This window comes from Lepidochelys kempii, chromosome 18 (genome assembly GCF_965140265.1).
Source record: "Lepidochelys kempii isolate rLepKem1 chromosome 18, rLepKem1.hap2, whole genome shotgun sequence".
In the NCBI taxonomy this organism is placed as follows: Eukaryota; Metazoa; Chordata; order Testudines; family Cheloniidae; genus Lepidochelys; species Lepidochelys kempii.
The window spans coordinates 12,271,183-12,287,696 of record NC_133273.1 but is presented as its reverse complement, the minus strand read 5'-3'; the positions used below and the strand labels follow the sequence as shown (position 1 = coordinate 12,287,696).

The window sequence follows — 16,514 nt, the reverse complement described above, 5'->3', positions numbered from 1 at the left end:
TTGGCTAAGTTACAAATATGCTTTTTGTTTGGAATTTCCATGGACAGCCACTTTTGGTAGTTGCAGCCTGCATTATATAGCTACACAACTTCAAGAGCACTTATCTACAAGTATTGATTACTTTCATGCTTTAGGAACTGTACTGATTGCCTGTTGTTCCACAAGTGTGCTTTGAGATATGACTACTAATTTGCAAAATCTTAAATATAGGACGAGTCTACTGGAGGAACTGACTGCTGTCCAGTTTCCCGTTCCTGGCAGTTGCGATTGGCACATTCTCAGTTCTCAAAGGGATGGGAAGCAGGCTCTGCTCCACTGAGAGCCTGAAATTCTGGAATGCTCTCTTTCTAGATGTAGGAAAGAGTAAATGTGTAGCTCAAACATTTGTTTCTAGTTTTATTTGGTAGGAAGATGATGTGGGTGTTATGAAATCACACTTTGATTATTGCTGGCCCATGTTGTAATTTTGAGTGTGGGAGTATTTTCTATAGCACTTTTGAAAATTTCAGCTTTAATGTGTGTTTATTTTCATACATAATGTTAGGAACTCAGGGGCCTTTGACTATAACACGTTAATTATTGTGAATTACTGATAGAGTTCTATTAACCCATGCTTATGTTGATCTGAACCATAACCACAGATGCTATCGTTTCTAAGAACACGTACTATGTCGGTGATTGATGCTGTCATTGCAAGTGCTTTGGAACGTACTATGGGCTGCTGAATATAAATATTTAAAAAAAAAATCTAAACTACAATCCAGTTTGGAGTAAGATACACATGAACAGTAGTAGAAAACTTAAGAGACTAAAGGAAGACAATACGTTCTTAAAGAGAGTTTTTAATAAAACAAAATAAGGAAAGAACTTGCTGGGGATTATTTGCTTTACATTTCTGCTAAAATCCTATCTTCCTAATAGTTGGCAAGTGGTCTGGGTAGGGGGATATTTCAGAATATCAAAATAGGGGTTAAACACCCCCCCACACACACTTTAACCCCAAAATAATAGCAAATTATATAAACAGTAGCTAACTATAAATATTTTCTAATATATTTCTTGCTAACCGTGTTTTAGCTCAATATTACTACTGATAGTATGATATTAAGTACAGTAAGACAGTTCCTAACCTTATACTCATAACTAGTAGACAACTTGTAATTGTACTGGTAAAGAAACGCATCTGTTAACTATCTTCATCCTTGTGTGATGTGTAAATTATATTATAATTTTGTCTTAATACACACGTTCTATAACATTAACAAATTACCTCATATTGAATAGATTTTTGACTTAAAATACTTCTAATGCTCTTCCATCTTCCAAAAGATTGTTGTGTAGTTCATGCCCCAAATTGTTTTTTTTTTTAAAAATATTACCAAAGCTAATAGTAATAGTTTGAAAATGTCCTGAAAATGGACTATTTCAATTAAAATAGTCTTTTGTTTAGAAGTAAACATTCCCTACCAGTGTTTGCAATGCAAACATACTGCTAATGGAACAGAACCAGAACGTGAAGTTAATTAGCTTACTTTGTGTGCTTCATTTAACATAGCCATTGCAAATAAATAGCATCAATGATACAAAAGTGAAGTGGCATTTAAAAATTCTTTCTTTGTTATAATCTAAACTTTTGATAACACAAGTAAGTCATTGTTCGTTAAATAGAAGTTTTAACATGACAATCCCTTTCTAATATAGCGTCAGACTAGCAATTTCCTACATTATTTAGATTTTTTTCCTCTGGCTTTGTAAACATTAAAATTTATTTTCTAAACCTTATATTTAAAGAAAATACATTTTCTTTTTAATAGAATAGCTGTTCTGTCTCTCTCTCTTTCAGAAAGAACGACAGCAGAAAGGAGAATCTTACTGGTATTCAGTTACTGCATCTGCAGTCACAAGAATTGTAGAGAACATTGAAGTAAGTCTAATGGGACCCACAATCTTTCATTCTATTTACTAAAGAATACTTGGTTTGTATATGATATGCTTCTTGTTTATTTTCAGGAGACTCAACGTGTGTAAAATGGAGGTGAATACTTAGTAGAGAGAGGCCCCTTTCGGAGCTAGAATCTTTTTTCCTCTGAACTCTGAACCAAGCCAGAATTGGCAAAGTGAGGGGTTTATGGGGAGGAAGGAATCTTTCACTCTCCCAGTCCTTGGAGAAGTGTCATTCTTCCTTGATTTGTAGGGGTCGATAGATAATAGATCAATATAAAAGCTGTCTAGCTTTATGGTGGTTATCACCATAATATTGGAGTGTCTCCCAATTTATTAATACTTCCAATTTTAAAAGTTACAATGTATTACACCCAGGTTTATGTATAATGTTTTGAGTGTGACAAGTTTGGTGAGGTAATATCTTGTACTGGACCGACTTCTGTGTTTTGTTCTTCACATCTGCTTGGGAAGTAGATGTCGCTGTTAAGTTTGACTTCCTTCTTGATGTTGTGAAGTTTCCTTTTTAAATGGCAAAATTCATTATCTTCCAGTGTTGCTTGCTGTGTGGGTCCTAAGATGTGAGAGTAGCATTAAAGTATATAAAGAAGAAAATGTAAATACTGTTCTGAGATTCTGGAACTTTGACCTTTGCTTACTTCTGCTTATTTCTGGTGCATGAAGCTTGATGCTGCCTGAAAGACTGTTTAACATATACAAATAAAATGTATATGCAGTCTTCATCTAGCAATATTGGATAGACACTCAGCAGAAACCTTTTCTCCTTAGTTGCAAGCTCACTCAAAATTCTAGAGCCTGGGCTCTTTTACTTTCCTCTTTTAAAGTCGTAATAAAACTCATGATATTTTCACATTTATTTATTCTTAGCTACGTGTGCTAATTAAAATTTATAAGGATATCTGCATTATTAAAAAACTTGTGTCTAAAGAAACCAAAAAAATAAGCAACCCTCCCTGTAATATCTTATAAATCTGTTTATGCTAGCTGCCATGTAATGAATTTGTTCTTTTACTTCACCTATATGTAGAGGATATAGTCCGTGCTAACTCTGTATTGAGGGATCGCTTCCATGTACTGATGCTTATCTCATAACAGAAAACTGAGGTAACAGTCAGTTGTAAAAGGCTGTCATTAACAATAACTAGAAATAACTGGGGCCTTCCAGAGATGATACAGCATGTAGTGATGACGCAAATCAGATATTCTCAACGTGAGATCTTGGGCCGAGTATGACATTGTACAGTAAAACATGAAACAGCAAAATTCAGTTGGTTCCATGACCATTATGAGATTTTTGCCACATTTAAAATTAATTCAGGTCACCACTTCATGTTCTGCTAATGCAGCACTAGTTTTTATTCTAGTCTGCGTTGATTATTCTCTTGTGTTTTGAGCAACACGAGTTTCTGTATGACTACAGCAACTGTGGCCTGCAAGCAAGGGTAGTAGTAAAACAGCAGAGAAAAACAGACTGTTTTATGAAAATGGCAAATGACGTAGCTGGGGTTTTTAACATCTGGGGAGATGGGTAGACCAGAGTAAGAAATATGGAATGGAGCCTGTGGGAGTGCAGTCAGGAAATGGCAGGAGGGTCCCATCACAGAATAACCATTTAAATAAATTTTGTTTGTTTCTTGGAGATGTAAGTATTGAAACAGCTTGAATATAATTTATCAACATTGCAGTACGCTAAATCTGTTTCAAGCATAACACAATCTTTTTGCTCCCTGTCATGTTTTTCTCTCTCCTCAGTTAAAAATTCAAGATGTCCATTTGCGGTTTGAGGATGGCATCACAAATCCTTCACAGCCATTTGCCTTTGGAGTGTGCATCAAAAATGTATCAATGCAAAATGCTGTAAATGAGCCTGTGAGTATAGGTCAAAGTTAACACTGCATGAAGAAATGATACGCGCTAAGATGTGATGTCACTTTTGTATGAGAATGATATAATTGTTTCCTGTTTTTAAAATGCAATACAATGGTTGCTATTAAATAATTACTGCAAATATTGTTTTATAATATAACAATTTCATCCTTAAGAATTATTGTAGATACCATGATAAAGTCAAAAACAGCTGCATGTTACACACTGAATATTTAATGGTGATCACAATACAGTCAGATTTAAAATAATTTGTCACATTTTGTTTGATGCATTGTGAGTGAGTTAAAATTTTTCACTTTAGGTAGAGAAGTTGATGCGGAAAAAGCAGTTGGATGTTGCTGACTTCAGTATTTATTGGGATACTTGTTGCACTTTATTGGGAGACCTGCCTCTTGGTGAGCTACAGGTATGAGATGAACATTTGGAAGGAATAATGTTTACTTGCATGTGAAGGGGGAAATCAAGACTTTCACGTTCTTCCACTGGTTTGTAATATAATGTAAAATTTTATAGTGCATTTAGGTCTAGGAATATTTAGAGCAACTGAAGCTATGTGGATTCATGATGTCATGGAAAGATTAGTACGGGACCAAGTAAAAACTGAAGTATGAACATCGCCTATTTAAATTATCCTCTTTAAAAGCCCTCCTTAAAACATGCTGCTTCCATGAGACCTGCCAATGGTACTACTAATATAGACTGTAAAATAGTAATTCAACCTATAAATATTAAACAAAAATAACCTAAGTCATAAACAAGAAACAAGCAAAATTAATCCACTCAGATGATGTGCTCTCAACATGATTATCTTCTCCTAAAAGCAGTGTTCCACTCTCTGTATTTACTGGTCTCTTTGTTCCACCTCTTCATTTGTAATGACGTCGTCTTGGTCTAATTTAGGACTCAGTATAGCTATTGGATCTTATATCTGTGTCCAGTTGCACTGAATTCAATGGGAGTCCATTCAGGATTCAAGAGTGTACCTGAGCGGATCTTACTGCTTTAGATTGTGGGTGCCAAAGGACAGAGGCTGGGTTTTTCTTTTCAGTTACTATGCAAAATATGGTTTTGTGGCTAAAAATTGGACCAGCATTTCCCCCAACTTCTGTATGATCTTTGGTAAATAATTTCATCTTTTTATGCCCCAGTGTATTTATCTATGCAATGGGGATATTTTCTTACCTCCATAGGAATGTTATTAGACCAAATTCATTCATTTTTATAAAGTGCTTTGAGAACCTCTGAAGACACTATAGAAATGTGAAATACCTTGCACAGTTGTGGCACTGTATAAATAATTTCCCCAAATATTATTTAAACAAGATTACCTTCTTGATAACAATTATTTCATGAGGAGAAAATCTGGTTAAAGGAGATGGAATTCCAGCAGTGTAATACACCTAGTAGAATCCTTATTAGCAGATTGTCATTTAGATAAATTGTGTATGTGTGTTATATGCAGTGACAGATTGAATTTGCTTGTAACTCACAGGAAGCAATGGACAAAAGTATGGAGAGCCGTGATCATAATTACATCATGGAGCCTGTATGTACTTCAGCTCTCCTCAAGAGAAACTGTTCTAAGGAGCCTTTAAGATCACGACATACACCACGGCTTGAGTGTGATATCCAGCTTGAGACAATACCATTAAAACTTTCACAGGTAAAATGGTTTCTCAGTGAATCGCTTCTCCAGATCATGCTTTAGATGTTTATTTTCAGTTGACCTACGAACATAAAATTGAGATTTAATCATTGTGCAGTAATTTAACAGAATACGTTAACACTGCCTAATTTATTTATATGCTGCTTTATTAAAAGATGCAGTATCAACAAATCGTGGGGTTCTTAAAGGAACTGGATCGAAAAGAGCGACAGCTAAAGTTCAGGAAATGGAAACCAAAGGTTACGATAGCTGACAAGTAAGTTTTTTATACTACTGATATTTTTATGTAATGATGTAAAATACCCTTTTATGCAGTCTTATGTTTGTTTTACACTTACCTGAACAACACTGTTTAGTCTAAAGTTAGGGCAAAAATCACAAAGGTGGTAGCTAGTGATTATGTGGTGCACAGAATTTAGCAATAAATTGAAATTATAGTTCTAATATTCTGTGCTCTACCAGCTGAATTATTGCTGTATATTTATTTAATTTAATTTGGATTTATACCTAAAATAAAAGTTGCTCTGATCCAAAGCTCTTAAGTGCTTCTGTCACAAGTTATAAGAATGAAATGATGAAACAATGAAAATAGCATAGGGGTTTTGTCCCCCTCCCCTTTGGAATGAGTTGGCTTTTTTTGGTTGAAGAGGTGGGGAATCCCACATGCTCAGTTCACAGATCTGTATTAAGAATAAAGGTCATAGGAGCTGATGAAATGAAGGTAGCGCTTCTTACTGCAGTAGTAGGACATGCTGGGTTGACGTGCCATTGAGGCTGTGGTGCCCATTTATTTCCTGGCTAGCGATCCTCTATTTTTCTCACTCAGCCTTTCCTCTGGATTGAGAATCAAACTAACTGGAAATGTATTCATTTGATGTGTTTTAGCTGCCGAGAATGGTGGATCTTTGCTTTGAACGCTAATCTTTCAGAAATCAGAGAGCAGAGGCAACATTCTACCTGGGACTTCGCATTACACCGGGCCCAAGATGCAGTGTCTTACACAGATATGTATTACAATCAGTTAAAAGGCATCCCGTTGTCTGTGGTGGAACAGGTATTGAAATTTGCAAGTACTGTACAGTATAGATATGTGACCCGAGCATCTTTTTAAAGTGAAACTAAATGCGTCTTGCTTATGTTCTTGTTTTAAAATTTACCTAAAATTTAACTGTAGAGTTATTTTAAATTTGCTAAACAATATGTTGTGTGGCAGCAAATTGTTTTTAGGACTTACAGAATCTCTTTGTAGTGTAACAGATGATCTTTCCTGGAGCCGTTACTTGTTTCTCGCAATTATCAATGGTGCTTTTTCACTAATTATTCATGCTGATCTCTTCATAGATGAAGGAGGAAACTTCTACCTGAAGTCTTTCAAAATGCAAAACTAGATAGTGTCCCAAGCCTTCCATACTGGGAGGTGGGAAGCATAGGAAAAGTAAATGTTTATGTTTAAGGTAATTCTTTCAAGATTCGGTTTTCCAATGGAAGACAGAATTGCTATTCAGTTTTCCTGCAATTTGCAGTGGTGTTTAGCTATTTAGAATTTTTGAGAGAAAGTTATGGTGTTCATGACAAGGGGTTCAATCCTTTAGACCTTTGTTCTCATGTATTCCCTACTTGCATTAGTAAAGAGGGATTATTCATATGAACAAAGAATGTAGAAATGGGCTTTGGAAATTTTTACAAACCCTGTTACTGAGGGAACTGGTAGTGATCCCTATATTTAGGCTTCCTAACACTTTCCTTTGTATAAGATTCCTGTGAACATTTTTTTACTGTCTAACACATATGTGGTTTGTGACAGGCCTCTGAAATTCATCAGGGAAGAAACCCTGGGGCTAGAGACATGCCTTTTGCTTGTTCCATGAAATTTCATACAGGTTTGGCTAAGCTGTAAACTTTTGGAAAATTGCCATTTAATTTGCAGCATGTCAAAGTAACTGAACACAAACATTTTAAAGAGCCAGGCCCATGGTGCTGCCAAAACAGCAGCAGCACATATTATATTGGGAACACTCTGGAGCTTCCAGAGCTGTTGCGGTGACAGGAGCAGAGGGAGAGAGCTGACCTTGGCTCCCCTTTGACCACCACCTGGCACAGGGCCCCAGTGGCCCATCTTCCCCCATGAGGCACGCATTCCCCTAGCTTCTGGGAGATGGGGACAGACATGGGTTGTGCTCTCCCCATCCACCTGATCAGACCCACCCCGTAGCCCCAGTAGTTCATCTCCACTCCATTCCCTCCTTCTCCCTTCCCGTCATCCCCGGGATTATATCCTCCTATAGCTGGCTAATGTAGTTAGTCCTTAGCTCAAGCTTTGCTGCAGGTTCAGGGCTGAAACCTTGCTGATGATGCATGATAGGTGGGTTGTTAGCTGTACAAAGCAGAATGTTTTTTTTAATTTCTTAAGAAAACTACTCACCTAGAAAATTTCATACAAAAAATTGTTAAAGGAATGTTATTTAGATTGCAAAATAAAGCACTTAAAAGTCAGCTATATGGTTGCCACCTGATGCAGCCTTCATTTTGGTTCTTTATGCCTATGCAGTTTGATACTATCTTTTAATTCCATTATAACACTTTTTCCATAGACCACTACCTCATTCAGTGCACAGAGAGGGCTTGACTTTGTAACCTAAATAACTTTTTAATGTAGTTTTTTAAAATGTCTATTTCACTAATTTTGTAAATTTTTACTTTGTATGATATCAAATTGTTTTCTTTGAAATTGGATTTGAGCATCTCTAGACCCTCTCACAAAGTTTGGAAACAATACTTAATAGGCAAGCCTTTTTCTGGCACTGAAAACCATCTTTGGTTTTTTATATATATATTTCTATTAGTAAGATCCCTCGAGCATCCAAGAAACAGCTCTTCTAGGGTTGCAAGTCCCTTTGTGCAACACCTCCCACCATCACACTCTCTCTCTCTCTCTCTCTCTCTCACACACACACGCGCTTGGTGTTGTAGGCAATCCAAGTCCTCGCTTATCATGCAAGAGTTGGAACAGGACTACCAAGTACACTGTCTCTGATGCCTCGAGGAATGAATTCCCTTGACAGAAAGTAGTTTCATAGCTTTCCTTGTCCATTTTCGTTAATTGAATTCCAGTTTTGGCTCTTATGTGCCTGCAGCATAGATGCATGTTTGAACTCAGTTTAATTGTGTATCAAATGAACAAATTGCCGTTGATTCCGATTAAATGTCTGTGTTCCGGTATCTTCTGTAGAGATTTTCAAATTCATCTATGGGATTTAGGAGCAGATGTCCCAGTGAAAATCTGTGCATTTGTGCTGCTAAATCCCTTAGATGCTTGAAAGAATCTCCCTCTGAGTGTATTTTTTGAAGAGTAGAAAGCTTTAATTGCCTGTGAACCAGCACAGACATACCTTTTTGCTACTGCAGGAAGAAATGCATCGTATTGAAGAAGAGCAGACGTTTGAGGAGATGAAGATTTTACGTGAGATTGTTTATGACAAATTCCATGATGTAGCTGAGGTGAGTGACTTTCTGCACACTGGATAATATTGAGAATCTAAAGGTGCAGTATTACAAGAAATTGTATCGTCCTCATTGTAAAAGGTATTGTAGCATGTACAGTATATTCATGCTGAGCGGTGTGATGCCAGTGCTAAAACCACAATCATGCTCAGATTCTTCAGTTGTGATATGCTGAGTGCTATTATTAGGGTGCTTGAGCTCCATACTGGCAACTCGTCTTCCTCTTTAATATTAAAAGAGAGAACTAAGACTGAAACCTTATGGAATTTTCCTGGAATAAATAGTGCAGAGTTGGTCCTTTTTATAAATGTACAAACATTTGACCCCTTAAGGCTCATTTCATAAGAAGTAATGTTGACTACTGATTGTAATCCTGAGTGAGAGTTCAATGAAAAGTAAATGCTTATTGATCGAGCTATGGTTAGGGTGCATGACAAATGATTCTGGCAACAGTTAGGTTGATAGAGTAACTAAGAAAAATTAAACTGATCTGGATAAATCCAGAACTGTTAACTCATACATACGTCTAAAAATATGCAGAAGCTAACTGTGGTAATAAGTTTACAATGTATAAAACAAGATTCTGATGATAGTCGGTTTAGACAACACAGCAATATATTTGACAAGTGAAAACAGCATTGTATGGTATTTATGCTTAGGAATGTTCAGTAAATAAATAATAGATGGAATCATAGTAAGAAATAATACATTCTGGATTAAGACAAAGGTTCTTTTCTTTTATTTATCTTAATGTGTGTTTTTGATTTTTTTTTAATTTGGAACAGAGTCTTAAAGAGCCTTTGTCTGAGTCCCCTGGAGTGTCTCCTACTGTAGAGCCTGAACGTAGCAGTAGCAGAGGGATGCTGCAGTATCTTCAGTCTTGGTTTCCTGGGTGGGGGGGCTGGTATGGGTACGCTCAGCAGACATATGAAGGTGAACCTTTTGAGGGACTGCTACCAGAAACACAAGAACAGTGGAATCCAGAAGACATGCTGGGTATGGTAATATTTTTTTCTCAAAATTATCACCTTAGGGCATGTGCATACTGGAAAGAAAAAATGAGTTTCAGAGCCTGAGTCAACTAACTTGGGCTTGTGCTAAGGGGCTAAAAATATTAGTGTAAATTGCTTGGGTTGGATCCTGCACTCTAAAACCAGTGAGGGGCATGGGTTTCAGAGGCTGGGATCCAACCCGAATGGGAACATCTGTATTTCTATTTTTAGCCCTGGAGTGCAAGCCTCACAAGCCAAAGTCAGTTGACACAGGCTCGGAGGCTTGCTACCATTGGGCTTTTTTTTTTTTCTCCCTCCTTCACTGTAGATGTTCCCTCGGTTAAATACTTGTTAAAGATGAACTGAAAGGATTTTTAAAATTCGTATCATTAAAAGGAGAGAGATGTAGACTTAAATTTCTAAATAAATATGTATAAAGGAGAAATATTTAAAAAATATCTTTTTCTTAATCACTGACTAAAACTAAATTAAAACTTCTGTGGGTTTTTTCTATTAGTTGATTGCTAATTTCTAAAGCAGCATAAAGGTTGCAGCTGGCTGTACTGTTTAAGTTGTTTGTAGTGATAACTATTGCAGGAGAAGTACAGACTTTTGAGCTCTGGTTGAACAGGTAATAAGCTGTTGTCTACTTGTTCATTCCTCCCATCCCCACCCCCATAGTTGGGCTATCTTTGTCCTTCATAGAAAATTAAGTCTCAAGTTTTTGCTCACTAGTTGTCTTGTAGCTTGTTTGTTAAACTCACCTTGTTCTCCTTTTTAAATTAGTTGCTGATGAATTTTTTGATCCAGCTGCCGATGCCTCCAGTATGAACACATTTACAAAGAGAGATCATGTGTTTGCTAAATTAAATCTCCAGTTGCACGGTGGCACTGTTACCTTGTTGCATAAGGAGAAGAGGACTCCCTGTACAAATGAAAGTGCTTTCATGCAGCTGGAATTTTCAGGTAACATATTTCAAATTTTGATAGTTGTCATACCTAAAATAGGACAAGAGCTTTCCCTGCTTTATAAACAATACTGTATAGCCACTCATGACTGAGCTAATGTTATGGAACGGTACTGAAACCATTCAAGTTCAGGTCTCGCTTCCCTTGGTAAGCCCATGTTTCATTAGTATATACCTTGACAGTTTTAATTATTTTAGGATTGAAGTAGGTAATTGAGGATTGTGAATACGAAAGTAATTTGTTGAACTTTCATTTGTTTTATTATGTATAGAGTGGTGGTAAATCTTTTTACTTCTTTACTTTTTACTTTCAGATATTTGAATAGTTTCACAGTAATATAATTCTATAAATTGAGTTTTTTTTCTGGTATTTAGTCCTTAGTTCAGATAATACATTTGTAGAAATACATGTGCAACAATTCTGTTCATCTATCCCAAAATGCATTTTTTCAACATTTTGATGCAAATATTTGCAGACACTTCTAACCATATTACTTGCAAAAATAAATAAATAAATATAAAATAAAAATCCCCTTATGGGGCAAGAGCTTTAATTCTTCAATTTGAGGAAACCTTAGCAATGAGAAACTGATGGTTTAAAAGGCTGTCAATGAAGCATAACTAACCAGTCTTAGCTCTTGTCTTGTTTCTTAGCTTGCTTATGAATATGTAAGATGACACTTGTATCTGTCATCCATAAATACATTTATTGTCATGTATTCTCTCTAGAATTCAATACAGCCACTTATGTCTTTATTTTCCAGGTGTAAAGATCTTAGCAGAATCCCTTCCCCGCAAAAATTCTTCCCTTCTCACAGTTCAACTGGGTGGCCTTTTTCTGCGAGATTTAGCAACAGAAGGGACCATATTTCCTGTTCTTGTCTTCCCAAATCCTGTATGTAAAAGAATGCAATTACATCTTGATATAGTACTGTTGCCATTTCAGGATTGATATTTAAATTAAAAAAAACCCCTCAAAATATGAGTATAAAAATACTAATGTTAATCTTCTTATGTATCTTAGTATGAAGCATTTGCATCATAAGCACAGAAGAAAACCTATAATCTGGAAAATGTCTGAATGAACTTTGGCTTTTTTTTCTCTGCAAGGATCCTCCATAAAGCTCTTCCTGTTTTTAATCTTTGGGACTGTTGTTCTGTATATTACTATACAGAGCCAGTTGTTGGACTGAATTTAGTTTTGGAATAATAAGTGCTGCTGCTTAATTAGCTAGAGAGTTTGTTTTTTGCTTTATTTACCAACTCTCCCCTTCTCCCCTCCCCAAAAAGCCTTGGTTCCCATGGAGGACTTTCTTCAATTGCATTTAGTTCAAGACTACAAACGTACAATCCAGGAACTTTTTTCTAGTATTGTTACTGAAGAATTTAAGTGTTTCTACCAGAGAGGGATGAAAGATTTGATTTTGCTTTAGCCTTGAAGACTTGAAGTCTATTAACTATAACGTTCTGACATTTGTAGAAATGTGATTTGCTACTTACAATCAGCTTGTTGACTAAGAAAGATAGCTTTTCCTCCTTATATGTTCACATGCAAATTGTTTTTCTTTCTTTCATTATTGGTTATATGAAGAAAAAATACATGGCATAATGGCATAATTATTATAAATCACATTGCATTCTAAAATTAGCAACAAATAAAATAAGGAAAAACACAACTTAAATTTGGGTATGTACACTAAATGGCTTATTTTCATATTCAGTTTGATGGTCTTCAATTTTTTTTTTTTTCCTAATTAGCAAAAAGAGGTTGGCTGCGTCTCCTCCTTTGGTCTCCAAACTTCATCTTCAGAAATGACTAATAGGAGCACTGGTAATATTTTCATTACTATGCCTGATCTGAGCATGCAACCAGATTATGCATTTGAAAAAGATATTAGTGAAATACTTAGGCTAAAAAATTTCAAATGTAGGTGCCTGATGTTAGGCTCCGAAATCCATATTTAGGCTCTGGACTTGCGTAGAGAAACTTGCAGGATATCTCCCACGCTGAAGTCAATGGGGCTTTGCATGGGCTCAGAGATCCACCTTTGCAAAGCAAATTTGCAAGATTGGGTTGTTGTGCAAGTAAACAAATGGCCTGATTTTGACAAACTGAACTCAGTAGGAACTGCAGATACTCATCTTTGAAAATGAGATTGCTGCTCGAGTTAGGAACCTAACTTTAGGCACCCAGTTCTGAAAATTTTAGTCGTTTAATTGTAGACAAATACTAATTGCCATATTTGGGGTCGGGAAGGAATTTCCCCCTAGGTCAGATTGGCAGAGACTTTGGGGGGGTTTTCGCCTTTCTCTGCAGCATAGGGCGAGGGTCACTTGCTGGTTTCAACTAGAGTGGATTGTCTGTAACTTGAAGTCTTTAAATCATGATTTGAGGACTTCACTAACTCAGCCAGATGTTAGGGGTATACTACAGGAGTGGGTGGGTGAGGTTCTGGGGCCAGCAGTATGCAGGAGGTCAGAAAATATGATCATGATGGTCTCTTTTGGCCTTAGTCTATGAATGTTAATTTTTAAATTGAGCTGCTTTTGATGCATATCCATTGTATTTTAAAAAATTTAAATACTATAGTCTGAATGAACATCAGATATTAACTACCCCCATGCAAACAAAAAATTGATTTTTATACCCTCCGTACTCCTACTTTAGACAGAATTGCTTTTATATTCTTTTGTTATCTTGATTCAGATGCAGACCCCGATGCACCAGTATTTGAGATGCTGTATGAGAGAAACCCAGCCCACAGCAATTTTGAGAGACGCCTGGAAGTCAGTACCAGACCTCTAAATATTATTTACAATCCACAAGCCATTAAGAAAGTAGCCGATTTCTTCTACAAGGGAAGGGTTCATACCTCAGGTTAACCTTTTTGTTTGATATTTTTTTCATGTCTTATTTATTTTCTCAAATTTGATTGATTTCTCATATTTACTCCGGTAAAGCGGCAATAAAAGTTTCCATTGTAAATTCAAATCAAGAAAAAGTGAGGGCTTCTCTTGATTTCTGAAGCAGAAAGGGCATGCCTTCAGGATATCTCCCTACACTTCCACCTTTAATTGACTAATCTTGTAGATGCCACATTATCACAATCTGTCCCTCTCTCAAGTCTGTCGTTGCCACTCTTGGATTTGTCAGAGGGAGTGTCTTCCTTTTTACAGTTGCTGTGTCTCTTCCATAAGGATAGAGCTTCACTGAACTAATCCTTGCTTGACCTGGGGGCTTAAGACCTGAGCTTGAACTTTCATGTCAGCTGCCTTTAGAACTTCAGCTCTGTATGTTGCTTCTGAGGGCAGAAAGGGTGAGAATAAGGAACAATAAATGATTCTTTTTGAATCCTTAGTATTTGAATACTAAGAGTTTGATAGCAGCAAGATATGGCACAGACCTAGTATAGAAATAGTTTTCCTTCCTTTTTACAAGATCAGAATGTTCCTCAAGGGACATGGATACAATTAGGAAGGATTTTGGCTGCCTCATAGCCCTTCCTTAAATTCCCTTGAGTACATTTAGTCAGATTTTGTTCAGGAAATTAAAATGGAAGGTGTGACCCACCATAATGATCACACAAGGATTTAAGAAATCCTTTGTTTGCTTAAAAGCTCTGTTTTTGCCAAATAATCATTTGTAATACAGCTAGTGTTTAGGGCTGTTATTGGGAATGGTCACTTCAGCCTCTAGATGCAATTTTTGGCCATCTGTTGTTATGCAGTTTCCTGGAAAAAACAACAACATAGTTTACATTTTTATAAATCACAGTAAATAAATTCTCATTACTACTTTCTGATTCAGCGATATGTGAACAAAATTATGCAAGTCAGATTTGTATATTTCCTGCAGGCTTTGGATATCAGTCTGAGCTAGAGGTGAGAGTGGCTGAAGCAGCTAGAAGACAGTACAACAAACTAAAAATGCAGACAAAAGCTGAAATCAGGCAAACGATTGATCGTTTACTAGTGGGAGATTTCATTGTAAGTTTCTTTTTCTCAGAAATGTGTTTTGTTTCCTTGCCTTTTATATTAGTTCTGAAACATGGAAGGGATCCACAAAGTTTCCCAAATTTCAAGTTCCCATTGAAATCAATAGGAGCTATTGAGTGTTGAGCTTTTTTGAAAAATTCTCTCCAAGTATGTAGTAATCATCTTTCAACTGATCTTGGAAACTACTTTGCCCTTCCTAAAAATTGAAGGATAATTGTATTAGTAATGTACATGTCATAAGTAGCTGTTATAACAAGAGAAAAAATTAAAAGATCTTTTCTCTGAGAAGGAAATATTTGGGCTCTGATACTTTTTCATAAAACATTGTCAAATGCATGTTATGCTTATACAGGTACCTTAGTATCAGTGGAGAATTTATAATTTGGATAGGATTGATTCTTGCATTTGTTTTGTGAATGGGAAGAAAATATTTTTATTTTGTTTTCAGGAAAACAGCAAACGTTGGACAGTGTGCCTTGATATTTCTGCCCCTCAGGTGATCTTTCCTGATGACTTCAAATTTGTGGACCCAGTGTTAGTAGTGTTGGATCTGGGGAGAATATTACTAACTAATTCTCAAGGTATGGCCTGGAAATAAACTGTATCTATTTTTACATGTATATGGTAGGACCCCCCAGCATTCTTCTATTTGCCTGGGCACACATACAGTTTTACTAGTATTAACACCATATTTATTGTGGGAGGATGGGTCGGGGTAAACTTTAGTCCAGGGCTGGCCTTACCTCTACAGGACCTAGTATGAAATCTGAAGTCTGCGTATGGCCATTCACATCTGTAACCTGTGTGTCTGGCACATTTGAGCAGACTGGGGATTCTTGTCTCAGAGAATCAGAAAGGCTTAGAGTCTGAGACAGCTGTTCCAGAGAAAGCATGTTTTGAAAATGGTCTCCAAAATGTGAAGCCCTGTGAGGCTGTACTCTTGGCATTTGCCAAGGGCTAGCTGGCAAGAGTGAAAGGAATTTTTTTTTTTAACTATCCAATAAATAAAACAATTACTTTTATAACTAAGCCAAGCCACAGTGCTGGTAGTAATGTATAAAAACTGAAAAGGAAACTCAAACACAATAAAAAAAAATTAAGCTTTTAGATAAAACCAAATCTGCTTAAAATGCAGTATATCTAAGTAACAGTTATTATTACATTGGATTTCTCTATTTAATACTTGTTTTTGAAAAGGAAGATATCTAACCTTAAAAGAAATAGTATGATGCTGATAAACTCTACAGTCCTGTGTAAAATCCTGATCCCACTGATGCCAATGGGAGTTTTGCCAGGCTTTCACCCTCAAGGTCCTTAGACATACCATTCTACCTCTTTCTAGCATATCGACAAACCATTTTCTGCAAGGTCTTCACAGCCTTTTTTAGTAACTGCTACGTTATGGTTTGAACTGAGCAAACTCTGAGTAAACTATTTTCACAACATCCATTTGGGTTCTCTAGTAAGGTTTAAAGAGGAATTAGATTCTTTTGAGTGGCATGATTTTTCTCTCCTCTCATGCTGCATTTAAACCACACAGAA

At 36.4% G+C, this 16,514-nt stretch overlaps 1 protein-coding gene across 8 annotated transcripts in view; it reads left to right on the top strand.

Annotated features, from left to right (window-relative positions):
* The window catches only part of VPS13D (vacuolar protein sorting 13 homolog D), a 197,534-nt gene that overhangs the window by 8,663 nt on the left and 172,357 nt on the right, over window positions 1-16,514 (top strand). For all 8 annotated transcript variants that reach the window (XR_012155549.1, XR_012155551.1, XR_012155552.1 and 5 more), the window contains exons 5-18: window positions 1,844-1,924; window positions 3,715-3,831; window positions 4,151-4,255; window positions 5,342-5,512; window positions 5,671-5,771; window positions 6,401-6,569; window positions 8,921-9,013; window positions 9,802-10,012; window positions 10,795-10,974; window positions 11,741-11,871; window positions 12,735-12,807; window positions 13,684-13,854; window positions 14,833-14,963; window positions 15,421-15,553. Coding sequence is in view for 3 of the 8 variants with exons in the window: in XM_073316658.1 (XP_073172759.1) it covers window positions 1,844-1,924; window positions 3,715-3,831; window positions 4,151-4,255; window positions 5,342-5,512; window positions 5,671-5,771; window positions 6,401-6,569; window positions 8,921-9,013; window positions 9,802-10,012; window positions 10,795-10,974; window positions 11,741-11,871; window positions 12,735-12,807; window positions 13,684-13,854; window positions 14,833-14,963; window positions 15,421-15,553 (1,867 nt within the window). In the remaining 5 variants the exon portion in view is untranslated. The remainder of the gene's footprint in view (window positions 1-1,843; window positions 1,925-3,714; window positions 3,832-4,150; window positions 4,256-5,341; window positions 5,513-5,670; window positions 5,772-6,400; window positions 6,570-8,920; window positions 9,014-9,801; window positions 10,013-10,794; window positions 10,975-11,740; window positions 11,872-12,734; window positions 12,808-13,683; window positions 13,855-14,832; window positions 14,964-15,420; window positions 15,554-16,514) is intronic.